Source organism: Orcinus orca, chromosome 6, assembly GCF_937001465.1.
Source record: "Orcinus orca chromosome 6, mOrcOrc1.1, whole genome shotgun sequence".
Classification (NCBI taxonomy): Eukaryota; Metazoa; Chordata; class Mammalia; order Artiodactyla; family Delphinidae; genus Orcinus; species Orcinus orca.
The window spans coordinates 113,884,469-113,910,119 of NC_064564.1; the positions used below are offsets into that span (position 1 = coordinate 113,884,469).

At 54.9% G+C, this 25,651-nt stretch overlaps 1 protein-coding gene and 1 long non-coding RNA gene across 2 annotated transcripts; one reads left to right on the forward strand and one right to left on the reverse strand.

The window, feature by feature from the left end:
- The first annotated feature begins 1,708 nt into the window (after positions 1-1,708).
- LOC125964682 (uncharacterized) lies at positions 1,709-3,298 on the forward strand. Its single transcript, XR_007477921.1, has 3 exons — positions 1,709-1,933; positions 2,207-2,667; positions 3,021-3,298. It is a non-coding gene; the product is annotated as an uncharacterized LOC125964682 (long non-coding RNA).
- Positions 3,299-3,348: 50 nt separating this feature from the next.
- IER5L (immediate early response 5 like) lies at positions 3,349-4,953 on the reverse strand. The gene has a single exon (XM_004269111.4). It carries the CDS (start codon positions 4,739-4,741, stop codon positions 3,527-3,529), a length of 1,215 nt encoding a protein of 404 aa, XP_004269159.1. The 5' UTR covers positions 4,742-4,953; the 3' UTR covers positions 3,349-3,526.
- Between the last annotated feature and the right edge of the window lie 20,698 nt (positions 4,954-25,651).

Below are 25,651 nucleotides of genomic sequence, written 5' to 3' on the forward strand. Positions count from 1 at the left end.
GCTCAGCTGGGGAGTATTATTCTCTCAGGATGTGCTGGGAGAGCACGCTGTGAGCTGTGCCAACCTCCGGGGAGGGGGCGTGGCCTTGAGTGGAGTGAGGATGCTCCTGAGAGCGTCTCGTGTTGGGGACAGTGCGTGTGGCCAGGTGCGGCCTTCAGTGTGGTGTGTACTGTAACATCAGCACTGCTTGTGTTACGACTTTGTGTGGAATGTCTTAGCGTGAGAGGTAGGTGGCCAGGGGGTCGTGTTTTGGGTCACTGTGCATTGTGCTCAGGGCATTAACCCTTTGTGTGGCTACCCAAGGTCCCTGGGTCCTGAAAAGATAATTGGGTGGAAGGGCACCTCTCTTCCAGGTGCTTCCCGCGCCCTCCTTCCCCTTCCCACGGTTTCACTAGATCCCAGTGTGCCTGAGGTCTCTTAGCGCAGCTGAAGCTCAGAAAACCTGGCAGAGGAGAGGAGAACCCCGGTCCGGGGTCCTGTTGAGTTTAGAGCTCTTATTTCGTAGGCCACCACCCACACTCCTTTGCCCTAAGGACAGGTGGGAGTTCCCAAGCCCCTCTGCTGGTCCCTTCCCAGGCCCAGGTCCGCCCTCCCAACAAAGGCGGCCGACCACGTGCCCCCTCCTCCCCAAGGGCCTGGAGTGGGGATGCACGCAGCCCCCGGTTCCCGCTCCAGCCAGGGCTAGATCCCGACGCAGCGCTGTGCCCCAGGTGGGCGCCCAGCAGCCCCCAGCAGCCCCGCCGCCCCCGGTTGTGCCTCGCCCACTCCCAGCCGCTGCCGCTGCAGCACCCTGGAAGAGCGCTAGGGGGAGCTCTGGCAACTGGCTTGGTGGATTGAATCAAAACCGCGCATCAAACAGCTCTTCCTCGGACTTGGGGTGGGGGGCAGGATGGGGAGGAGGGCGACACGCCGTTACCCTTCCTCAGCAGCTCCAGACTCTTCCCGTGGGAGGCCGAGGAAACAGCCCTGGGGGGTGCCTTTCCTCCCCGTAACTCACGCCTCCATAGTCTCCCTCTTCCTCCATCCCCATCGCGGGCCCTTCGCGGCCCCCCGGGCTCTGGAGTGTCCCTGAGAACTTCGCCTCGCGCGACACCGGGACCCAGAGCCCAGCGGGCTCCTGGGACTGGCTTGCGTCCGCCTCTCGGAGACTGGGGTGCGGGGCCTCTCGGCGGCAGCCTCTCCTCTCGCTGCGGGAGGCGTGAAGGCTGGGGTCGGGGACGTGAGTCGTCCTGCGGGGTGGCTCGTGCAGCAAAGCTCAGGGAGCGCAGGGGCGAGAAAGAGAGCGAGAGGGCACTGAGGAGACCGCCAGGGACGGGGAGGGGGGGACGGGGAGGGGGGGCGGGGAGACAGAGAGGGAGGGAGAGAGAGAGAGGCACTATCGAATAGCAAGCTGCCACTTTGCTTTTTTTCTTTCTTTTTTTTCTCTTTCTTTCCCCCCCCTTCAATCCTTCCTATCCCCTCTTACGCTGGAACCAACCCGCGCGCCCCCGAGCCCGAGGCGCGGCTCCAGATGTGAATTTGGTTCCAGGGGGGAGGACGCGAGCTTCCTCGGGGCCTTGGCACATTCTCCCACTCTGAGGTCATTCCGTAGGTGGTCAGCGGGGAGAGCGCGCCTGGAGCCTTCCTGCCTCCATCCACTGGGGAGGGAAGAGAGGCGGGCGGGAGGGAGGGGAGAGGGAGAAGGGAGGGGCGCGAGGAGGGAGGGAGACGCCGCCAGCACACCACCAAGTGGCACCGAGCAGTGATAACAAACTCAACTTAAAAAAAAGAAAAGGAAAAGGAAAAAACTTCCCCAAGTTGCAGCCCAAGATGTGCGGACGTGCGGGCAGAGGCGCAGGGCGGGGAGTGTGGGTGGCCCGCAAGCCCCCCGGCTGCTCTCCCCAGCCGAAGAGAGCTCAGACGTGAGGCCGACCAGGCCCTGCGCCCCTGGCAGGTCAGGAAATGTGCTGGAGGCTCGCTCGGCTTCCTAATGGAGACCCTGGGGGCGGCCGGTTCCCGTGGGGGGCAGGCGCCTCTAGGGAGGGGGGCCCGGGAAGCGCGCAGCGCCGGCTCCTTCCCCAGCAACCAGCACCACACCCCCATTCCGCTCCCACCCCCGGCCCTGCGGTTGTGGGCAGATCCTGCCCTCCCAGGCCCAGGAGAGCTGGGGTTTGCCGGAGGGTAGGGGTCTCTCCTCACCACCCTCTATCCTCCCCTCCACCTCCAGGTTGACCTGAAAACAAGGCACCGCCATCCTCTATAATCGACTTTTTATTAAGATTATAAATTTAAACAAATCTGAACAGTTTTACCCGGTGATATACAATTCAGTATGCACAAAAATACAGGGGAATGAGGGAGAAGGGCCAAGAAAGGAAGGGTTGGCAACTTGTTTTGGAGTCCACATGGTGCCGATGATAGAGAACCAGAGGGGCTGCAGACCAACCCCACCTTTTTACAACAAAAGGCTTTAAATTAAACAAGATCTATCGAGCTGAAGACACAGGACGGGGTTGTCACAGGCTCGAACAATGCTGGTTTCATGAAATGCAACCGAAGGCTGAACCAGGGCAGTGCAACTTAGAAGCACACACACAAACACCACATCTGACCAGGAACTTAGTGAAAAGTCTCCAACGCAGTCGGCGGTCCCGGCCCCTCCCTCCCTCGGGGCCGCCGGAGATCCAGGTGAAGGAATCGACTTCCTTTTTTGTTTAGTGAGGACCGCAGTGCTGGGCATGATGGGAAATGTAGTCGGCTGTGCCCGCCCCCCACCCCTTCCCCAAACAGTGTCCGAGAGTGTCGGGGTGTCGGGCGCCACCCCCGAGTCTGGAAGACGGGTGGAGGAGGGGAGGAGAACAGAGCCAGAGGGGCGGGGAGAGGAGGGGTTCAAGACACCCGCCCCGCGAAGAAAAGAAAAAAAAGTTGAAGTGTTTTCATTTCTGCCTTCTCATTTTGAGAACTTTGGAGGCCGCCCCCAGAGAGGAAATGTGACCCAAACGTCCCTTTCGGAGATAGAGTTTGCCTTTGTTTTTGCTCAGGATTTCACAAGACCCATTCCTCACCCCACGGAGGAACTTGGGAGAACGGAGCGCCGGGCTTCCTAGGTCTGACAACTGATTGGAATCGGAGCCCCGGGCCCCGCGCCCTCCTGCGCTGCGCCCCCAGCGCGCCCCGGCGGTCCGGGCGCCCTGCCTCGCCCCCGGCTGCCCGGCACCTCCGCCGGGCAGCAGCCCTTCCTCACGTGGCTGGCTCCTCTCTAAACACCACTGCAATCACTACAATAAAAAGAAAAAAAAAAGAGTAGGAGAAACACAAAGCATACTTAAATAGGCGCTTTTTCTCTCTGCAAAAATAAAGTCCAAGATCTTAGATTTCTTTTTCTTTTATTTTACAATTTATAAAACATCAGCCATCTCCCTCTGCTCGCCCCCAGCTCAGCCCCGAGTGGCCGGGTGCCCGTTCGTTCCCTCCTCTCGCCCCTTGGCCGAGTCTTTGTCTGGCCCCAGCCCCGCGGGGCCCCGGGTCCCCGTGCCCTCAGGGGTCCCTAGAAGGCGACAATGGCTCGAGTCCAGGCGCCGAGGCTGGCGAGCGCCTGCTTGGCGCACAGCTGCCCGTTGAGCGGCGGCGGCTGCTCAGAGGAGTCCGGCTGTCGGCTCACTAGCCCGGAGAAGCCCGAGCCAAAGATGGAGATCAAGTTTGAGATGTTGGACGCGTCCGGGGACGAGTCCGGGCAGAAGTCCTCGAAGCGGGCGCGCTTGCAGGGGGCGAACGGGACGCCCCCGGGGGGCTCGGCCCCCAGGTCGCCCGCGTCCTCGTCGTCGTTGTCCTCCTCCTCCTGGCCTGGGTAATACTTGCGCTTGCAGCCGGCGGCGGACGCCAGGCCGGGTCCCGGGGCGCCCTGGCCACAGCAGGGGCAGTGGGCGGAGGCGCAGCAGTCCTGGTGCAAGTAGCCGTTCTCCACCGTGGTCACCACGTGAGTGTCCAGGTCCAGCACGGTGGTCTGGCTGCTGCAGTGCACGCCGAAGTCCGAGGGGGCCGGGTACGCGCCCCGGTAGAAGCCGGGGGAGGAGGCGGGGGCCGGGGAGGCGGGCGGGGAGGCGGCGGTAGCCGCCTGAGGGGCGGCCCCTGGGGGCGCGGAGGGCGCGGAACAGGCGGCCGAGGCGCGAGGGTCCCGCGGGCAGAGCGCGGCGGGCGCGGGCGGCGGCAGCGGCGCAGGACCCGGCTGCAGCGGCTCCAAGGGCTGCCCGCGGTGGGGCGCGCCGTGCGGCGGCTGGAGCGCGGCGCACCCGGGCAGCTCCGAGAGCGCCCCCGCGCCGCCCGCGGGCGCCCCGGCCGCCGCCGCCGCCGCGCAGCCCCTGGGCGCAGGGTGCTGGTGCTGGTGCAGCTGCTGCTGGAGGTGCAGCTGGTGGAGCTGGTGGAGCTGGTGCAGCTGGTGCCGGGCGACAGGTTCGCGCGCCTCCGCGTCCCCGCCGCCGCCAAGTTGGAGCGGGCCGAAGTCGGCCGCGCTGGCCGGCATGCCCGGCGCCGCGTACGCGAGGTGCTGGTGCTGGTGGTGGGGCGGCTGCTGCTGTTGCTGCTGCTGCTGGCGCCGGTAGAGCTCGGCGTAGCGCTCGCTCAGGTAGAGCTGGCGCGCGTTGCGGAGCACGTAGGACACCAGGAGGTTCTTGTGCAGCTTGATGCCGCCGCGCTGGGTCCGGGAGCTGTGGATCTTGCGCAGGGAGATGCTGATCAGGCTCTGGGCGTCCAGGGCGCACTCCATGCTCCCGCGGAGACGGCTGCGGCGGAGCAGCCGCGACCGCTGCTGCTGCTAATGCTGCTGCTGTTTCGGCCTCCAGCCGGCCTCCGGGACGTGCTGGTCAGGGGAAACGGAGTCCGGGTCAGCGGGTCGGCTGCGCTCCGAGAGGAGCCGCCACCATGCGCTGCGCGCCACCCGCGGGCTCGTGCTCCCCAGACGGCGCCAAAGCAATGAGCCTCGGCCGGCCCCGGCCCCAGCTATTTAGCCGGGCGTCCGGGCCCCGCCCCACACGGGATGAGCCAATAAGAGTGCTCCAAACCTCCCGAGTGACAGACGCTACCCGCCCCGGGGCCACTAGACTGGCCAATCAGACCAAGGCGGTTCCTTTGTGCTATTCAAATACCGAACGGACCCCGGGCCTCCAACGTCGCCGCTGCCTCGAATGTTCTCCTGTGGCCGCGGCGCCGCGCGGGACTCGGAGCCACCGAGGCCGCTGTCTGCGACATGGGTCGCCTCGCAGCCGCCACGTTGGAGCCCGCGGCCGCCCTCGGCCTAGTTCCTGGGAGCCGGGGGTCGGCTCACCTGCGTGCTGCTGCTACGGCTCCTCCCCCTTCCGCACGGCTGGGCCTCACCTGCGGCAGGTGAGCGCGGCTCCCACTCCCGGCCACGCGGCACCTCCTTTCATACCTACCGCCCCCGGGTGACCCGCGGGACGCAAGGTTTTTGCAAGAGACTAGTGGGGCCGCCGGCTTGACCTTTGGGGACTCCTCAGGAGAAAGAGATTTCGAGGTACCCTCAGCCGCCGAGTATGTTGGGCCTGACTCCTTGACTTTTGGGCTGAGGAGATTCAGAGAACACTCGGGGAAGGGCCGGCCTCCCCATTTGTCTGACGGGAGAAACCAAAACATGGTGAATTTTGGTCTCCTCTGATAGAGGAGGCTTGGAGGCGTGCCCCTCGCAAACCGCTGAGGTCTCAAGGCGTTCCGAGAGCTGACATCCAGTGTCCTAATCACCGGTTCTGTAACCTTTCCTTGCCTTCCTAACTAATAATAATGACACTAGGGACTGTTATTAAGTGCCTAGGATGGGGCCGGACTGCAGGCAGAGCGGGGACCTGAGTCTCTGAGGAGTGGGGTGACTCGTGGGAATCCCACAGCTCCTAAGGGGCAGGGCTCGGATTGGTACCAGGACTGTGAGCTCCAGACGGGAGGCGAATACCAAGGGCCGAGGCACTCGCCCTCTTAACTTTTGTTGACACTTTTGTTTTCCTTCTTGTCCTGAACCGTTTATGGGCCACCTCCTCCCAGCTGGGGCCTGATACGGTGGGGACGATCTCCAGGGCGCTCTCCTCCTGGACTGGGAAGCCTGAAAGGGGGTGACTGCTGCTCAGAGGGGGGTTGGGGTCCAGGGCGCCTGGGTGGGAGGGTGTCTTTGAAGTGGTTTGCCTGAGGGTTGGCCCCTGAAGGAGGAAGAGGCTTCACAGAGAGTATGAGGGCTAGGTGGGCCTGGGGGGCGTTTGGGGGCGGGGCTAGGTGGGCCTTGGGGGCGGTTGGGGGCGGGGCTGGGGTGGGACGAGGTCCCAGGAGCAAACTTCCTGCTCTTTCCCCCTCTCCTTGGGATTTCTTCTGAGTTTCCTCTTTCGTTGGGCCTGTTGTCCTCAGCACCTGCTTCATCCCTTGGGAGGAGGAAAGAGACCCAGCCAGCCCACTCTGTACTTTCTGGGTCTCCCCTCAGACTTAAGAATTCTCCAGGTTTGTTTCCTCACACAATTTTTCAGCATCTACTCAGTGCCAGGCATCAAGGGTAAAAACAGATTTAGGGAGCACGTACCCCACTTTTCAGATGAAACTTGGGACACTGACAGTGGAAGGGACTTGCCTGAGGTCCCACAGCTCCAGATCCAGCGCTCTGGCCTTTCCATGCCATCTGTGAACAATCTCAAACTGGTCTGAGCCCCTGTGATCAGAAGCACCTCTTCTGCCCCCACCCAGAGAAGCCAGGATTGACATTTTAGGGGAACTGTGAGAAAGGGCATCTTCTATACTATTGGTGATCTGGTGATAGGAACACACAGGAGTGGAACTTGTTTATGTGACAGTACCTGTAAGAATAAAAATATACTGCTCCTTACTTCCTCAGGGCCTGTCTTGACACACAAAGCCTTCGTTCGTTAATTTATTTGTTTTTCTTAAAGTAAATTTATTTATTTTATTTATTTTTGGCCGCGTTGGGTCTTCGTTGCGGTGCGTGGGCTTCTCATTGCGGTGGCTTCTCTTGTTGCGGAGCACGGGCTCTAGGCACGTGGGCTTCAGTAGTTGTGGCACGTGGGCTCAGTAGTTGTGGCTCGCGGGCTCTAGAGTGCAGGTTCAGTAGTTGTGGCGCACGGGCTTATTTGCTCCGCGGCATGTGGGATCTTCCCGGACCAGGGATTGAAACTGTGTCCCCTGTATTGGCAGGTGGATTCTTAACCACTGAGCCACCAGGGAAGCCCCCATTTGTTTATTTTTGAAGTTCACCTTTGAGATATCATTAGCATGTGGAGGGAAGCGGGAGGTCCTATCTGGTTCTACCGTCACGTCTGGGACCCATGGTGTCTGGCACATTGCATGATTCCAAGAATGTAATTTTTTTTTTAACGTCTTTATTGGAGTATAATTGCTTTACAATGCTGTGTTAGTTTCTGCTTTATAACAAAGTGAATCAGCTATACATATACATATATCCCCATATCTCCTCCCTCTTGCATCTCCCTCCCACCCTCCCTAATCCCACCCCTCTAGGTGGTCACAAAGCACCGAGCTGATCTCTCTGTGCTATGCGGCTGCTTCCCACTAGCTATCTATTTTACATTTGGTAGTGTATATATGTCCATGCCACTCTCTCACTTTGTCCCAGCTTACCTTTCCCCCTCCCCATGTCCTCAAGTCCATTCTGTACATCTGCATCTTTATTCCTGTCCTGCCCCTAGGTTCTTCAGAACCTTTTTTTTTTTTTAGATTCCATATATATGTGTTAGCATACGGTATTTGTTTTTCTCTTTCTGACTTACTTTACTCTGTATGGCAGACTCTAGGTCCATCCACCTCACTACAAATAACTCCATTTCTTTTATTGGCTGAGTAATATTCCATTGTATATATGTGCCACATCTCAAGCGTGTGTTATTAATGCTGATTTTGGGCCTTCATTCTGTGCTTGCTGAGAATTTGTTGGGGGAACGAAGACTTTGAGAATATGTATCTTGCTCAAGGTCACTGAGCCAAGAAGAGGTTGAGGCAGGATTTGAACCCAGGTCTGTTTCCAGGATTGGAACTCGCTTTAGGTTCTTTGAAATCAGCTGCTTGCTTCTGCCTTGGGTGGATCTGAGTCCAGTTCTCAGGGCTCAGCTCATGGCGAACGTAACCTTGACTTCATCAACACCCCACCACTATCCTGACAACTGCTGTGAGACCAGGGCCTGCAGGATCCGTGAAGGAGCAAATCTCTCTCCAAGCTCAGCTCATCATTGACAGCCATTCTCACAGCTGCACCCCCTAACCCTGGGGGTCCAGATGGGACACGAGGTAGGGATGGAAATGGATTCCCTAGCTACAGGCTGGGGGCAGGGGAGCCAGCCCCCCCACCCACTTAGCCTCTGCCCCGAGGTGAGTTTGAGCTCTGCTAAGGCTCTTCCGCTCCCTGGGGCCAGCTGAGAAGTGGTCAGCCCCGTCTGCGTGGCCCCATTCTTTGGGCCCTCCTGTCTGGGGCCCGCATTCACTTGGTCTCCCCTCCTTCTCAAGAATCAAGAAGTGGCTAGTGGGGAGGGCTGAGCAGTTGTCCAGATTAATAAAACCCTTGATCTTTTTTGGGGTGGCCTGGACGGGGGAGTTGCTGCAGCTGTCGTAAGAAAACACTTGCTGCAGGAGGCAGTGGAACAGCTGAGCTCTTTGGTGCCCCTGGGAGTAGTGAAGATTGGGGGGCACACAGTAGGAATTCACAAACGTTTATAGAATGGGTGGGGCACACATAAGGCTTCTGTTCGGATGTTCAACGGCTCAGAGCAGGTACTACAGACCGTCCAGGGCGTCGGGTGTATACGTGTGTGTACGAGTATCTGCGTGCACACGCGTGCAGGGGGGCAGGTTTGAGTGAGACCAGGCTTCTTGGAATGAAGGGCTGGCCTTATTGGTCTGGGCACCTGAGAAAGGTTGGGGCGCTCACCTTTTCCCCCCGGAGCTGGGAGATTACATCTGGCCCTGAGTCACCGCCTCCTGGAGGAAGTTAATTAATGCCTAAATATTTACCGAGGGTCTGCTGGGACAGTGCGGAGCAGGGCACAGAACCTATTGGGACCTGGGCTCCCGTCAAACCCCAGGTGGTGTCAGCCCCACAGTGGAGCCGTGAACACCTTGAAATGCTGCATATGCCTGTGGGCACCTTTTGGTCGCCCAGTTCAGAAGTGGGAGACATGCCAGGAAGGACCCTGGTCAGCTTTGGGACTTGCCTGGTGGGTTCCCAGGGATTGGTTTGGCGAAGAGGATGCAGAGACAAAAGGGTAATTGAGGGTTTTGTATTGGGTGGAGGGGGAAGGGGGAGAGAGATTTGGAATTGACATATTCATTCCTTTGTTCAGTGGCCCAAGAGGTATTTCCAGAACACTACTCTGGAATTCCTGCAAATGGGTCGGGGGAACAAGACGTGATCCTGCCCTCAGGAGGCCACAATTCAGAGGGAAGCAGACAAGATAAACAGACCAGAAGACACAGAGCGATAAGTCTGTGATAGGAAAGTCGGGGCTGGAGGAGGGCAGGGGAGAGACCCCAAAGCTGGCCTGGAAAAGGCTTCCTGCAGGAAGCTGAGACTGAGAGGCCCAGGAGGGGGAGGAGCCTTTCACCAGAGAGAACAGCTTGAGGCCCAGGGCCTGGTATGCAGTAGGCACTCAATAAACATTTGTGAAATAAATCAGTCAATAAATGTAAGTATGCAGAAGACACTTAGAATTGGAAGGGTCCTAGGCATCGGGCTGCCCCCATCCCTAATTTCAGATGGGTAAACTGAGGTCCAGAGAGGAGGAAGGATGTGCTGAGGTGTCGCCCCGAGCTGGGACTGGAACCCCGACGTCCCACCTCCCAGTCCAGCCTCTGGCTGCCCCAGCTTGCTGTCTCCATGGCTTGGAGTGGGCGTTGCTCCGTGGGGACTGAGCTTTGGGACTGTCGACAGTGGCAGAGAAGGCATGGGGCACAGCTGACCACGGGGGTCACTGCTGAGTCCTCTCTGAGGCTGTGGAGCCAGTGGTGTTTGGACGAGGGAGCCCCCTGCTGTACCCCAAGAAGGCTGTTCTGTCGCTGATGGGCACTGGGAAGCTTGGCTGGGGCCCTGGCGCCGGGGAAACCCTCCTTCTGCCCTGAAGAACCGTCATCCTGTTACTGTCCCAGGCACAGGTTAAGGACAGGTCTGTGTTTGCCCAGCATGGTCCTGGGCAACAGGCTCAGTGCCCAGGAAGACATCATGGCTCCTGGCTTCAAGGTCCTCAAATGTAATGTGGAAGGTTGACAGCAGCTTGGCTTTTTGGAGCTCTTGCTCTGTGCCAGCCACTGGGCCAAGCGCGTCGCATGCTGGTCTCCTTGAAGCCCCACACCAACCTCTGGGGCAGGTTTGGTTATCATCTCCATTTTATGGATGAAGCAATTGAGGCACAGAGAGCTTGGGTGATTTGCCTGGGGTCACAGAGCAAGGAAGGAGAAGTGGCTGCAATCCCAGGACTCTGGGGAAGTGGGGGCACCGGGAGCAGCAGGGGAGGACTGGAGACCCCCGCTGCTACTTTTGGATTCATTGGCCTTTTGAATGATTTCTGTACTTATGGATGGAATGTGCATACAGGGCGGATGTGATCTCTCACCTGGGGTCTCTGCCCGAGCACCTGATACCAGCTGGGTGCCCATTTGTTTGTTCACTCACCCATTCATTCATTTATTCATTCACTCACTCAATAACCACGGACTAAATACTGGCCAATGAGCAGGCGCTGTGCTAAGAACACCAGGCAGCTCTCCCTGCCGGAGCAGGGCTGAGGATCCTTTTAATCTCCTAGGCCAACCCTGATTGATTGGTAGTGTCTGCCCAGAACCCTGGGTTGAAAGGGATTTGGTGTGTGCTCCAGTTGATTAGTGATGTCTGCCAAGGGCTCAGCTGGGAGCCTTTAAGGCAAACCTGCTGGGTAGCTGCCCCTGGGATGAGGATGGAGTGTCTGTTCAGCGCTTTGGACATCTGGGCTGGTTCAGCAGACAGAGTGGGTCTGGAGGTCAGGAGAAACGGGTTCTAGCCCCAGATTGGCCTATTATCCTCAGGTAATGCGCATCGCCTCTCTTGGGCCTCAGTTTGCTCATTTGTCACCTTCCTCCAGGAGGCACTGTGAGCATCAAATGACCGGAAAGTGCTTTGAAGAGTTGAGGGGATTAGTACTGAGACGGGAAACTCCCCCCCCCACCCCTCTTTTCCTTTCTCAAAATCCTGCCAGAAGCAGAGCATGCTGGGCAGGCCAGAGTTAATCCTGGGTTGGCGGCGTGTGTGTGTGTGTGTGTGTGTGTGTGTGTGTGTGTGTGTGTGTGTGTGTGTGTGTATGGGTGGCTGGGGGGTGGCTCAGAGGTTCCTGGCTCAGAGTTGTTTTTATAACTCACTTAGTACAGACCTTTGTCCCCTCACCGGCCTCAGCTGGGAGTTGCTAAGGAGTGAGAAGCTCCTTGGATCTTAGGAACTGAATCTGAGATTTTTTTTTTTTTTTCATTTGAGTAGTGGGAGCTGGTGTATGTGCCACCCCCACCTCCCTACTCAGGGAATAAAACTATAGACCATTGCGCCAGGCACAGAACTATGTTTAATATGGATTTTTTCATTAATCCTCAAAACAATCTAATGAGGTGGGTAGCACAATAATCCCCATTTCACAGTTGAGGAAACTGAGGCCCAGAGAACTGAAGTTCTAGGGCCACACATCTCCTGGCTGCTGCTGGTCCGTGGGTACCAGACTCTGATCCGAGCTAGAGAAAGACTGTCTCATCCATTCTTGACCAGCTGTACCTCGTCCTTGGTCTTTTGTCCATTCATCCATTTACTCATTTGTTCACTTCATCCTTTTGTTCCTTCACAAATATTAAGTGCTTACTGTGTGCCAGGCTCTGCATCAGCTCCTAGAACCAGGATAACCTCTCTCTCAAGGACCTTACTTAGATTCCAGACCAGACAGGAAACACAAGGAATAAGTAAGCAGATAAATAAACAAGATTGCAATGAGGGTGATAAAGAAGTAAACAGGGCTTTGTGATGGAGACTTGTGGCAGGGGGGTGACCAGCCTCGAAGGCACACTGGTCACAGGGTCCCAAGCTCCCAACTCTCCCCAGCCCCCTCCCCCACCCCCGGCCTTCCCCAGGCCCAAGTCCCTGCTTCGCTGGCCCGAACTCTCCAGCAATCTGTTCTGAGCTCGGGCTGCACTCCCGGCCCTCCTACTCCGCACAACTGGTGAATTTTTAATGCTGCTTACACGGAACAAAGCAGAGTTTTTGTTTTTGTTTTGAGAGCATTTCTCAAAAACCCCCCATTTCTCAAGCGTGTATGCGCGCGCGCGTGTGTATGTGTGCGTGCACGTGTGTGCGTGTGTGTGTGTGTGTGTGTGTGTGTGTGTAGAGTGAGAAAGAGACAGCCCAGTGAGTACCGATCATCTGTCCTCAATTCATCTCCTGAGTTCCTTTTTATTTAAAAATCGTTTAAAACGTGGGGCTAAGTAGGATCTCAGTTCGGGACTTTGTGCTGGTGAAAGGGCACCTGGGGGGGCCCTCGACATCCATGTCCTAAGTAAACCCACCTAGTTCCTGGGGGACCCAGGCCCCATCACTACGTTTGTCATACAGATGAGGAAACCGAGGTGCAGAAACAAGAAGTATCTGTGTGGGTCCTCCCGCTAATGAGTGGTGGAGAGGGAGGCAGGAGTCACATGGCTCCACACTGCCTGCCCCATCACACACTCACACACACACACTCACTCACACTCACATGTGCACGCGCGCACGTGCGCGCGCGCGCGCGCGCGCGCACACACACACACACACACACACACACACACACACTCAGGGCTAAGTGAGTTACCTAGTCACAGCTCTGGCCTCAGGAAGGGTGGAAATGAGGGAAGGAGCCCAGCCTGTGACCTCAAAGGGGCTGGGATTAATCTGGCCGAGAGGGAGGAGGGGGAGAGAGACTTACAGGTTGGAGAGTGAGCCCGTGTGGTTTGTGCTGGGGGGTCAAAACCTTTCCCCAGAGCTGACCCTAGGATGTAGCAAAGTGGGTCTCTGCCTCGTGTCCTTGGTGGTGGCTCCCAGTGCCCTCCCCTTGGCCTATTTATTGAGCACTTACTGTGTACTAGCCATCAAGTTCTTGACGTGAATCATCTTGTTGGAGCCTCATGATAGAAGCTATGACTGAAGTACTTTTATTATCGTGCCCACTTTACAGAGGAGGGTGCTGAGGCTCAGAGCGGTGAACTGACTGGAATCTAGACTGGCTTGCCTCCACACGTGGCTCTTTTAACCCTGACACCTGGGGAAGCAGATGGCAGGAAGAAGAACGTGGCTCCAGGACTCTGAGAGCTGAGGCTGGTGAATATCCGTGTGAACCTTTGATGTTGTTCTGGTTCATCTTTTCAGCCTGATTTCGCTGGTTCATAGTGCTCAGGGTCGGGAGGTGGTTTGCTCCATCACTGATCCTCTAGGGACAGCAATGGCCCCAGCCTAGAGCCTCATCTCCCCTTTGTGCTGCCTCTTCGTAGCAGGGTCTTTCCTCAGTGCCTGGTTTTCCTCCTTGGCAGTGAGGAGATCTTTAGTCCCATTCATTTCTCATTCATTAGAAAATGGGAATGATTTTCATAAAGGTCTGGGTGAGTTGGGCTATGCTCTGCTGCAGTAACAAATAATTCCTGAAATCTTAGGGACTTGACCCAATAAAAGTTTCTTTCTATCTCAGTCCAATGGATCAGACAGCTTTCCTCCAGCCTCCTCCCATTGTCAGTTCCATCATACCATATTTTTTTGCTTTCAGCCTTGCACACAGTGGGGGCGGGAGCCAGTATGGGCAAGATGCTGCAGCATGTCTTGTGGTGAAGTCTAAATTTGCATTCTTCCCTTCCATTGGCCAGAATGGAGTCACATGGCCCCACCTACCTGCAAGGGAGGCTGGAAAGTGTAGTCTTCAGTTGCACACAGGAGGCAGATGGCCCGGTTCAGTGAATACACAGCTTTGTCACTGACATGAAGGCCTTGAAGAAAGCGAAAGCGGAGCTTCACCAATTTGTGGACCACAAAAATAAACTAAAAAGCTCTTATCTGGGGACAGGGTGGGGAGGGCTTCTTATCACATGGCTACCAAGAAAAGTTTAGTTTTTTAAACATGTCTGTCTGTCTTCCCTCCTAGACTGTAAACTCCCTGTGGGCAGAGTCCACAAGCAACTCTCTGTGGACTCTGATACCTTATTTAGTCCCTAGCCAATAACAGATGCCCAATTTCTATCTGTTCAATGAACAAACATTATCTGTGCGAAAGGATACTGGTGAACAACTGTTTGACCTTTCCATGTATCAGATATGGACAAAAATATTTTTTAACATCAGTCTAGAATGGAAGTCCCTTTTGAAAAGAAAAAAAAAGTTTTAACCAGTCTCGTCCTTTCTTCGTGGTGAACACAGTTTTTTACCAACAAGTGTCATTCATTGCTGATTTGTTCTTTGATTCTTTGATGACTGGAGGGAGAGACTGATTCACTCTTTCAACAGATATTTGTGGCGTGTCTGCTATGTGCCAAACCCTTTCAGGATATTAGGGAATCGGAAAGGACAGTCATTCTCCAGTGGATGCAATATACTCGGAGATGAGGCTATTCCAAGGTAATGAAATCAGACACCATTTAATTCTTTGGAACCATGGCTTGATTTCTCACCTGTAGTACCAAGCACTGAATTTAATCTAATCTAAGGCACCTACTCCCCGCCCTGCCCTTCCCCCCGCCCCCATCTAATACCTCTGAAATTGTGTTGTGTCTTAGCATTGATAACATCTTAGATCTGACAACGTCTGGGTATTTTACTCATTGGACTAATTAACATTTATAAGGCGCATCGTGCAACACACCGAATCAGCCCACATTTGGTGACTAGTTGTTAAAGGCAGCCCATTTGGTATTTTCAGAGTCCTGGAGAAGGGATGGAACCATCATTTACTGAGAACTGAGTACCTATGAGGCACAGCGCTCGCTGGTTCACAGCACAGGACTTTCAAACACCCCGTCAGGCAGTTTGTTGTATCATCCCCAATTCACAGATGAAGAGACCAAAGCTTTTCTAGAAACCCTCACTGGAAGCGCTGGGGTTCCAACCTGGTGCTGTTCTATCCCGTGTTCTGAATCATCCCTCCACCACTCTGTGCAGACACCCACCTGAGATGTAGTCATCAGGCCCATTTCCCAGATGAGGGTACTGAGGTGTACAGAGCTCACCTGATTTGCTTAAATTTACAGAGTCGGAAAGTGGCAGAGATGGGGTTTGAACTCAAAGTCTTTCCTATTCCAGAACCCAAACGCTTCACAACTCTACTCTCCTGCCTTTGGCTTCTTCTTTCTTCCTTTGAAAAGGAGGCTGGACTGACTGGGGAATCATCCTGAGACTGGACCTTGAAGCGAGTCTGTTTGAGCCCCTCCGTCTCCAGGGGTCTGCATGAGGCTGCTCGCCAGGCTAATCTTGGCCCAGAGGGACTCGAGGTACCGACGAAGATGAAAAGGCAGCTGGTAAATCAGTGATGGCAGCCAGCCTCGCTTACAGCTCCGGAGGGGCCTGGATAAGGGGAGGTGATCCCTGTGGTGAACATTTTAGTGGGACTTGAGCAGTTTTGGAAATTTGATGGATGACAAGTGTATAACACTGATAGTGGGCTTTGCGGTGAGGTTCCTGACACAGGTTCCAATTCTTCTCCATCCAGGAACAGACCTGGGGTTTGAATGGCACTGGCTCCACCCCCGGCTCCAGGACTGGCCACCCCATCCCTCTACTGGGCAGCAGGGGGACATAACCCGAGTCAAAGCCAACCAGTGGAGGGTTCGGGTACTGTTAGGTTAGAGCAAAGCTCAGGACTTTTGTTGCTATGAGGTGGGAATTTCCGTCAACCGCATTTTACAGACAGGAAGGATGAGGCTAAGAAAGGAGGATAGATTGGATTATTGTTCAGCAACTCTTCACTCCCCTTCTTCTTGAGGCAGAATAGATTTTCCTGTCCCACTGACTTTGTCATTGGCCACGTGACTTACTTCGGCCAACAGACTGTTAGTGGAAGAGACAGGATGCCTCTTGAGAGGAAGCCTTAGGAGACATCACACGCTTCTGCCCTATGTCTTGCCTATTTGTGTTCTGTCACAACAGAATATATCCCATTTGGATTCTGATACCAAAATAATGTGAAGACACACGGGGCACACTTGAGCCCAAGTCACAGCCTGGAGTCAAGTTCAACTGACCTACGGCCTGAAACAGAACTACCTAGTTGAGTCCAGCCTAGATCAACCAGTTGCAGTCAACCTACAGACCAATGAGAATAAATGTGTAGGAGGTCTCTGAGAGCTTGAGGTTGTTTGTTAAACAGCATCATTATGGCAAAAGCTGACTATTCCATAAGTGTTAAGTGATTCTGTGAAGGTCACACAGCTAATGAATGGAAGAGCCAGAGTCTAGAATTTTGGCCTCCCTATTCACTGCTTAACTGCAGTTTTCAGGTAGAGGAACCAGTAATGAGAACAGAACTGGGACTGAGGGTTCTCTGTAGGCATTACAAACTTCCTCTAGCTTGCTTTCTTTGTCTACTGGAAATAGCAAACCCAGTGTATATGTACGCATCTCTGCTACTCCTGTGATTTCATCACCATACATCTCAAGTTTGGAGATGGTGAGTTTTGGGAAAGAAAACTGTATTAGCAATCTTTCTTTTGTATGAACTTTAAGGAACCTTGGCAAGACAACTAGACAGATGTTTCTCCCCTTACTGTGGGCCGTTTGATGGGTAAGCCAACTTTCTGTTAAAAGAATCTCTTTCTTAGGGACTTAATATCCTTTAGGTATATTTATGGATATGAATTTTCCTTTGAGTATTGCTTTGGCTGCATCCTATAAGTTTTAGTATTCAACGCTCTCATTTTATTTAATGTCCAAATAGTATGAAACATCTAAGTAGGCTGTAATTTCCTTTTGAATTCCCTCTTTATCTCAAGAGTTATTTGGAAAAGAGTTTTCAAATTTCTACCAAGTTAGATTAAAAGAACCCTCTCTAGCTATTAATTTAATTTTTTTATTTCACTGTGTTGAGAATGTGTTTTACTTTGGAATTTGTTGAAATTGTCTTTGTGCCTGAATACCATGTTTATCATTTAAATGTTCTGTGGGATTATTATTTTCAAGAGTGCAAGTTTTGAACAGCTCCAAGTACCTGCAAATACTTGCACTCCAGGTAACAGTAATGAAACACCTCACCCTACTGCCGCTCCTTGGTATCACACACAAGTGACTGAAAATTAGGGCACATTTGTTTTAAGAGAAAACTCCCCAAGGTCCAGCCCAGCTAGGGGTCTGTGCTGTTGGTGACTTTGGGCTCCATCTCTTCCTCTGAAGAGATGGGTTTTGTTGGTTGGGCTCCTGCAGTGTTTGCCATAACAAACATGAATGAATCCTGCAAAGAGGGGGTCCAAGTGGAAGAAGCAGTTAATTAATATTTGACTCCTGCTGGGCATGTGTGGGGGTGGGTAGAAGAGGCTGATTTTTGGCTTTCTAGTTTACTCACTTTTCTGCTTTCCCTTCTGCTAGTTACTGCATTAGGCTCTCCTCTTTGTTGATAAAATTTGCATTTTAAGAATGACCTGGGAGGCACTGAATAGCTATTTGGTCGCAGTGACTTTTTCACAAATTAATAATGCTCCAGCTTCATTGCACAGATTCCGGGCCATCTCCTGGGCTCTGGTGGGGGTCTGGGCCATTGCTTCATTGCTGCGGCCGCTTGCTGGCTGAGTGTGTGGAATACCAGTCACCATTAGTCGCTCGCAGGGCTCTTCCCCCTTGCTAAACACCCCTGTGCACCATCTTACCATCTCCAGAGCTATGCTGTGGGGCTGGGACATATACTCCTCCATTTTCCAGATAAGGAAACTGAGACTTGAGCAGGTTAAGTCAGTGGTTCGCAAACCTGGCTGTGCCTCAGAACCACCGGAGGGCCTGTTAATTATGCAGAAGCTTGGGAGGGAGAGTGTCATCACACTGACTCTTACGTGAGTCTAACCACCCCAGACTCCCCTCCGGTCTCAGCTGCCAGCCAGCACTGCCTGCCTCCCAGGGGCAGCTGGGGATTCTCTGGTGGGGGTGGGTTCCAGAGGTGAGAGAGGTAGGAAGAGGTGAGAGCTCTTCGGGAGGAAGCCGCCTTGTATGCCAGGCTGGGACTGGGCGAAAATTCCCGCCCTCACTCCCTGCTCACCCCAAGATGTTCTGGGACCCAGCTGGACCTCATCCAACCTCTCTCTGTCCCCTGAGTCCCAGCCTGTGCTAAGTCCTGAGGAAGACGCTGAGGAGCACGTCGTCTGATGGGGGAGACAGTCATGGGTGGGCTGCCTTCACAGTCAGCCCTCCCCCACACTCAGAGAACACAGTGGAGCAAGTGTCCTGCCCTCCTGTGGTTCTGCAGGCCTGGAATACAATCCCTTCCTTGCTCCCACCCCTTCAAAATGTCCCTTTCTAACGTCACTTCCTCCAGGAAGCCTTCCTTGATGTCCCCATCAGAACTATTCACTTCTCTTTGTCCCCGTGGCTCTGAGCATCTCTGCTTAGCAAACATCCCATGGGTTGCGTTCACACTGATGTCTGTCTCTCCTTCTATCCTTCTCCTACCCTCGATGGCCAGCTCCTCCTGGGAGGAGGCACCTGCTTTGGAGGCAGAAAGACCTGGGGTCCGGTCCTGGGACTGCCTGTTGGGAAAAATGATGTCACCTCTTATAGGTTCCATCCCTCCGTCCCCATAACTGGGGATTACAGTTATGTCTGGCCTCATCCCTTCGGCTCCCAAGCCCTGGCTCTGCCACATGCTCACACTGTAAAGTAGGCCCTGCTATTTAACCCTTGAACCTCAGTTTCCTCATCTGTTAAATAGGGATAATAAGAGCACCCAGTTCGTGGGGTGGAGTGAAGATTCAGAGAGATGACACATAGCTGGTGGTGTCTGGTACCGGTGGCAAGCTTGGTCAAGGCCAGCCCTTCCCAGATAATAACCAAACCCAGCAGCTTCTTCCTTTGTCGTCCCCTCTGTGGAATTTGGCTTGAAGGTGAGAGGAGCCCCCTTCCTCCCTCACCAGAAAGTAAAGAAGGAAGAATCACAGAGGCCACTGCCTGTGGATCTGACTGCTCCCTTTGCGTACCCATCAAAGTCCACACACGACTTTTTCAGATAGGAAAACTGAGGCCCAGACTGGGGAAGGAACTTGCTCAGGGTCACACAGCGTGGCCCAGGGAGGGCTGGTCAGGAATGCAGGTCTCCTAACTGACTAGATTGTCCACCACTCTTGCTTTTCGGGTTGAGTTTGCAGTTCAGGTCCTACAGTCTCAGGGCTGGTCTGCCCCCTCCATCCATTCACTCCGTCATTCACTTACGTTTATTAAGCAGCTGCTCTGTGCTGGCCCTTCTGTTGAGCACCGTGAGGGTCTCTGAGGTGGCCTGCCAATGAGGCAGGATTTACAGTCAGCTGCAAGTCACAGGAACCCGACCAAGATGGCTTAACCACAGAACCCAGACAGTCCTGGGGGAGGCAGTCAGAGCTGGGCAGCCTCTTGGGATGTCCTTCTGGCTTCCTGCTCCACTATCCCTAGCATGTGGCTTTCGTCCTTATGGCACAAAATGGCCGCTTCACCTCCAGGTGTCACGACAGCATTCCAGGCAGGAAAGTTAGGGTGAAGATCGGGGAAAGGTGAAGGGCAAAGGATAAAAGGCTCCTGCCAGGTGAATTCCTCTTTTTATCAGAAAAACAACCGATTTCCTGGGTGTTCCCAGCAGGAGACTCCTCCTAATTCCATTTCATTGGCCAGAATTGGGTCAAGCAGCCCAGCTAGCTGCAAGGGAGTCTGGGAGGTGAATATTTTATCTGAGCATATTTACTCACTTCAAACCAAGGCTCTGTTAGGAGGGGAGATGGAGCTGAAATGGACACCCAGCTGGCCAGTAGTATTCTTACCCACCCGACAGGGTCTCTGCCCTCAAGGAGTCCACGTTTGGGGGCCATGTAGATTTGGACCTTTTCACTGTAGCTGGAAGTAGCAAGCAGCTGGCGTGTGCTCAGGGGAGACCCTCAGTTCTCTTTTACCGTCCTCGGAGGCAGCGTCCTCTGCCCAGCGCAGTGCCTGGCGCACAGCAGGGGCTCAGTCAATATCTGTCGGGGAAACGGGAGGAGGTTCTAGAAAGCAGTACTTCCGGGGTTTTTACCGTGAGCCAGTTTAACTTCCGCAGTGGTTTCGGTGATGTTTTCCGGGCTTTTAGTTTGGGCCTTCACTAAATGCCTCCCCCAGAGATGAGACAGTGCGGGGTGTGGAGGCGGGGGTGGCTGAGACCAGGCCCTCCCTCGGGGAGAGGGCCCACTTCTGTGGTAGGCTTCAGTGATGCTCAGGCCTTCGTTCCCTCCATGGAGACCTGTGCCCTACCTCTGCCACGCCCTGGAACCAGGGAGGGAGGAAGCTGCCCCCTTCACTGAGAACAACGCCGACCCCCAAGTGCCAGGTGCTTCTCACGCATCTTCCACAGGTGGCTCACGACCACCCCCCGAGAGAGGACGTGCCCATCTGGCCCTGCTCTACAGAGGGGGAAACAGAGTCTCAGCCACTTGCCCGAGGCCTCCAAGCTTGTAGGTGCCGATCTGGGATTTGTACCCAGGTTGTCCAGTCCCAAAGCAGCCACCGTCTGTACTGACGGCGGCCGACGCCACCTCTTCTAGGTTAGGAGGCGCTGGTCCTCTCCTCGCTGCGGATGGGCTGTGGCTGGGAGTGGGGGTGGGAGGCGGGAAACTCCCCAGCGGTGGGAAGGCAGATGTGGGTCAGGAGGGGAGGCAGGAAGAGGTGCCAGGGTGCTGGGGGCGATGCTCCAGCAGCTGCTCCCCTGTGTGTGGGGTCGTCGGACCCTGGGCAGGGGACAGAAGCCTGGTGGCATCGCCCTGAGCCTGGCACCCCTCGGCTCTCCTGGTTCTCGGAGTTGACACTCGCCAGAGGCAGCGTCTCTCTCCTTCCTTCTTCCTTTTTTCTGAGACCCACTGATCGTGGCTGTGGCGCTACACTCGTTCTATGGGAAAAACTTGTTTTCCTCGGTAAACTCTGGCGCTCTGATTCAGAAGACACCCAGGGAGCAGCCTCCTGGTGTCAAGGGGCTGCTCAGCTAATGAGCTAATGTTTATAAAGTGCTTTGAAGACGAAAAATTCCATGCGAGGGCCGAGGGTTTGTGCTGTTATTTGGGGGAGAGGTTGAGGAAGGAGGATGGGGCGGAGGGAAGGGGCAAAATATTGCTGAGAAACAGCCCGGAGCCCCTTGGGCTGTGCAGGCAGGCTGGCTTTGCTTGGCTATGGTGCAGGCGCCTGTCTAGGCAGAAGCCACAGCTGCCCCTTTGTTCAGAGCAGGGCAAATCTGAACTGGCCGCACTGCTTTGATTTAGTTTTTTCTCGTAGCAGGGGGTGGGGTTGATGGGACTTAAGTGGTCCCTGCCCTCAAGACCCAGCCCTTTTAGGCTGGGACAGTGAACCAAGTCGTCAAAATAGCCCCTTGCCCAGCTGGTGCACAGTCAGCAAGTAGCTCCTGTCAGTCATTCGTTACTCATTCATTCATTCAACAATCACCTTTACCTGTGCCAGGCACTAGCCATGGAATGAAAGACAGAGCAGACAGCCCCTGCCCTCTTAGAGCTTACGTCCTGGAGGGGGAGATGACATCTAACAGAGCCGGATGTCAACTGCCCTGCAGTTATGAGTGGGAAAGGGCAGAGGAGGAGAGACGTGGAAAGTCACGGGTGTGGGAACCAGACCTGTCCCAGCCCAAATACAGGAGTACCAAGAAGGCTTTCCTAGGAGGGGTGGCTCAAAGAAAGAGTGGACATTTCCAGTTCCCAAGCAAAGTGGGAGAGAGAGAGAGTATGTCAGGCAGGGCAGCAGTGTTAATTAACAGATTGCTGAATTAATCCAACAAACCCTTAGTGAATGCCTACTATGTACCGTGCACTGGGGATACAGGGGCGAGTAATACAGGTGTAAATCCTGACAACCCCCCTCCCACGAAGCTCACATTCTGTATAATAAGCAAATGAAGAAATAAGTTGAAAGAGAAACGATCAGCTAGCAATAAGGAACGGTGGTAAGATAAAGCAAGGTCATATGGTAGAGGGGAGGCTCTGGCGAGGCTCCCCCAGATTGTGTAGTGGACCAGGAGGGCCTCTCGGAGGAGGTAGCATTTAAGGTGAGGCCTGGATGATGGAAGGAACCAGCCACGAGTAGACGTGGGCAGCGCAAAGGCCCTGAGGCAGCAATGAGCTCAGTGTGGCCAAAGAACCAAAAGAGGCCAGTATAGAGGCTGGAGTACAGTGAACCCCCCAGGAGAGCAATAAGATGTGAGCTCAGCAGGGGCCATTCATGCCGGGTCGTGTATCATCAGCATCGTGTTCATGTCAAATAAAGAAACTCTATTACAGCAGCTTAAACAGATAGGGGATTCTGACTTAGACAACAACAAGCAGGGGGTGAGCAGTCAGGGGTTGGCATAGAGGTTTATAGATGCCACCAGGCGCCCTGGCTCTTTCTGTCTTCCTTTTCACTATGCTCAGCAGGGAGGCCTTGAACTCACATTGGTGCCTCATGGTCACAATATGGCTGCCGAACCTCTGGCTCTCATGTCTGTGTTCCAGGCAGGAAGAAGGGGAAAAAGCTAAAAGCCAAAGAGGAAAGAGTGAAAAGGCCTTTTCCCTGCCAGACTCCATCTCTTTATTCAGAAAGGGAATTGCTCCCCAGGGACTTCTGTTCTATCTCATTAGCTAGAACTGGGTTACATGGTCATCTCAGACTGCAAGAGAGGCTGGGAAAATGGAGTTTTACAATTTTGCTCATCTCTACAGTAGAAGACGGAAAGGGAGAGGGATTGTAATGCCCTTCGAGTTGCCAACCCATAGCTTTGGCCAAAGGCCTTCCTTCTCTTGGAGGGAAGGGTTTGGTGAATTCTGAGGCAAGGAGTCAGCTGGGGTCAGACTATGGGCTGTGGATTTCATCTGGAGGGCCACAGGGAGCCACGGACGAGTTTTCAGGACGAGTGACATGGTCGTATTTGCACTGAAGCTCTGCTATTCACGCTGAGCACCTGCGATGTGTCGCTGAGGGAGACACATTCCATGCTCACCTTGAAGGCTCGACGGGGGTGTCCTCAGGGCTCAGATCAAACTCGAACCCCTTAGAGAAGGGCCTCCAGCTGCCAGCTCTCTCCTATGTGCACCTCCCGCATGGGCAGCTGTCCGCCAGTCGGCACCCAATGGCGGTCCACAGATGGCTCCTGGCTGCCCCACAGTGTTGCAGTGGGGCACAGAATGGGAAGTGACTCACACCGGCACCTCTCCTGCTTGTAAAACGCTGGTTTCAGATCCATCATCTTTGGTTTTTCCGCTAGAACTACCCCATGAGGGGGGTGTACTGTGCCCTCCTTTCATTGATGGGGAAACAGGCTCAGGGAGGCGAAAACTTTTGCTGAGTAAGGGCTGGGCTCTGCCACATTGAGGGAGGACACTGGGCATGAGATGTTTTTGCCCCTGGAACTCTTCCTCACACCACTATGTGCAAGACTGGGCGAGGCGCGCGCGCGCGCGCGTGCGTGCGTGCGTGCGTGCGTGCGTGTGTGTGTGTGTGTTGCGGGGTGGGGCATCTAGAAGACAGAAGACCCAGGCCCTGTCCTTGGGGAGTTTAACATCTGGGGTTGCCTCCTTGTACCAACTTCCTCTGACTTGCTGCGTGACTTAGGGCAAGTCCCCAAATCTCTCTGGGCAAATTTCTTCTTGGCGATAATGAAAGGATTTGCAGGAATGGTTCTGGATTTTTCCCACCCCACCCATCAAATTCACTCTTTGAAGTTCAAAGACTCCAGTCCATTGTTGTCCACACTCCGTTTGTGTCTGTCTTTAGCTCAGAAAATATTCATCATCACCTTCCCTGTCCCCTCTGCTCTTACAGCCTCATACTGTACTCTTTTGGACCCCGCACAAATAATTAAGTCTGCGATTAAATGTCCCATGTCTGTCTCCCTGCCTGGACTGTATGCCAGCAAAGACGGGGACCATGTCTGTCTTTATCTCTGTCTTCCAAGAGATGAGCTCAGGGCCTGGCACAAAGTAGCTGCTCACGGAATAGAGTAGTTGTTGTGATGACGTTGATGATGATGAGGGTGGTGGTGATGATCACGATGAAGCTGAAGAAGTGATGCTGGGAGAGACCGCTGCTGGAGTGAAGGGAGGCCCAGCCAGGCCTGCAGCGTCCTCAGCCCCTCCCTCCTAGCGGGCTGCGGAGGCTCAGCATTTCCCTGAGAGACCGCCCAGATGCCTCTTTCCCCAGGCCGCGCCCCTCTGGGGAGAACTACAGTCCCCAGAAGGCCGTGAGGGGTGATGCTGCCGGCGCTCGCTCCTCCCGGACACGCCGTGGAGCGCGGCATCATGGGAGTTGTAGTTCAGCCCCGTGGCCCTGGTTGCTTCGCCGCTGGCGCGAACGTGAGCGGAGCAGCCGGGCCCCCGAAGTGCTCGCGGTTGGTGGGGGAGCGCAGGCCATTTTACCCGGTGGAGGGCACACCCGTGGAAGGCCCTTTGAATTAACCCTCACGACACTGAGGAACCCTGGATAGCTCGGTCGCATGCTCCCGGGAGCCCTTTAAGGGGCGGGACCGAGCGCCTGCCCCATCCCTGACTCACCAACCCTCCTCTCACAAACATCAGCCCCCAGCGGCATGCGATCCGGCCCTTTAAAACCCGTGATCTCACTGAAACCTTTCCAGTCTCCATTGGCCAAGCGTTGTCAACTGTGTATCTGGTCCTTTGGGGTCAGGGTGCGGCGTGAGAGGGGGATCGGAGGCATTCGACCATCAATAACACATGAGATGACCCCACCTGAATCGTGGGGAAGGCGGCCCAGGGGCCTGAAAGAGACCCTAGCTATGGGCAAAGGGGCAAAGCTTCCAAAGGGCGGTGATATTCAGCCTGGGCCGGGTTGGCCGGCTTAGGCGCAGGGAAAGGTGTTCCAGTTGGAGGGAACAGCATGAGGGAGAGCTCTGCGGCTGGAGGGGACTTGGGGCTAAGAGGCCAGTGTGAGAGGTGGGGAGTCCAGTGGGGGCCTCTGAAGGACCTGGAATCATGGTGAGGAGTGTTCATTTGATCTCACATGGATGTGTGTTTTTCAGGCAGGACAGCCGGCCTAAGGGGTCAGTGGCAGAGCCTGGACCCAGCCCAGGGGCCCTGTCTGTAGGTCCTGACGTGCTCCAGGGCAGGGTTGCAGCAAGAGCTGGTCTGGTGCTGTCCTGGAGCTGTTCCAGGAGTCACCAGGGAGCTGGGGGAGCTGTGGGTTGGCTGCAGGGCAGGCTCAGCATCCCTGTTACTGGGAGGGGAAACTGAGACTTCGGGCAAACTTCTGCTGAATGAGCTTCTGTGTGAGATCCAAGAAAAGCCTTCTCCTCCTCAGACTTTCCAACTGTCAGGAACCAGCCCTGGGAAACAGGGGAGGGTCATTTTCACACCCTTTCCCCATCCCAGATGTGGTAGAAGCAGAACGGATTCAGGCCAGATGTTGGGGACCCATAGGCCCGGCAAGTTGCATGGGGGTGGAGGGGGCCACGTCTGGAGTTCTGCTGTT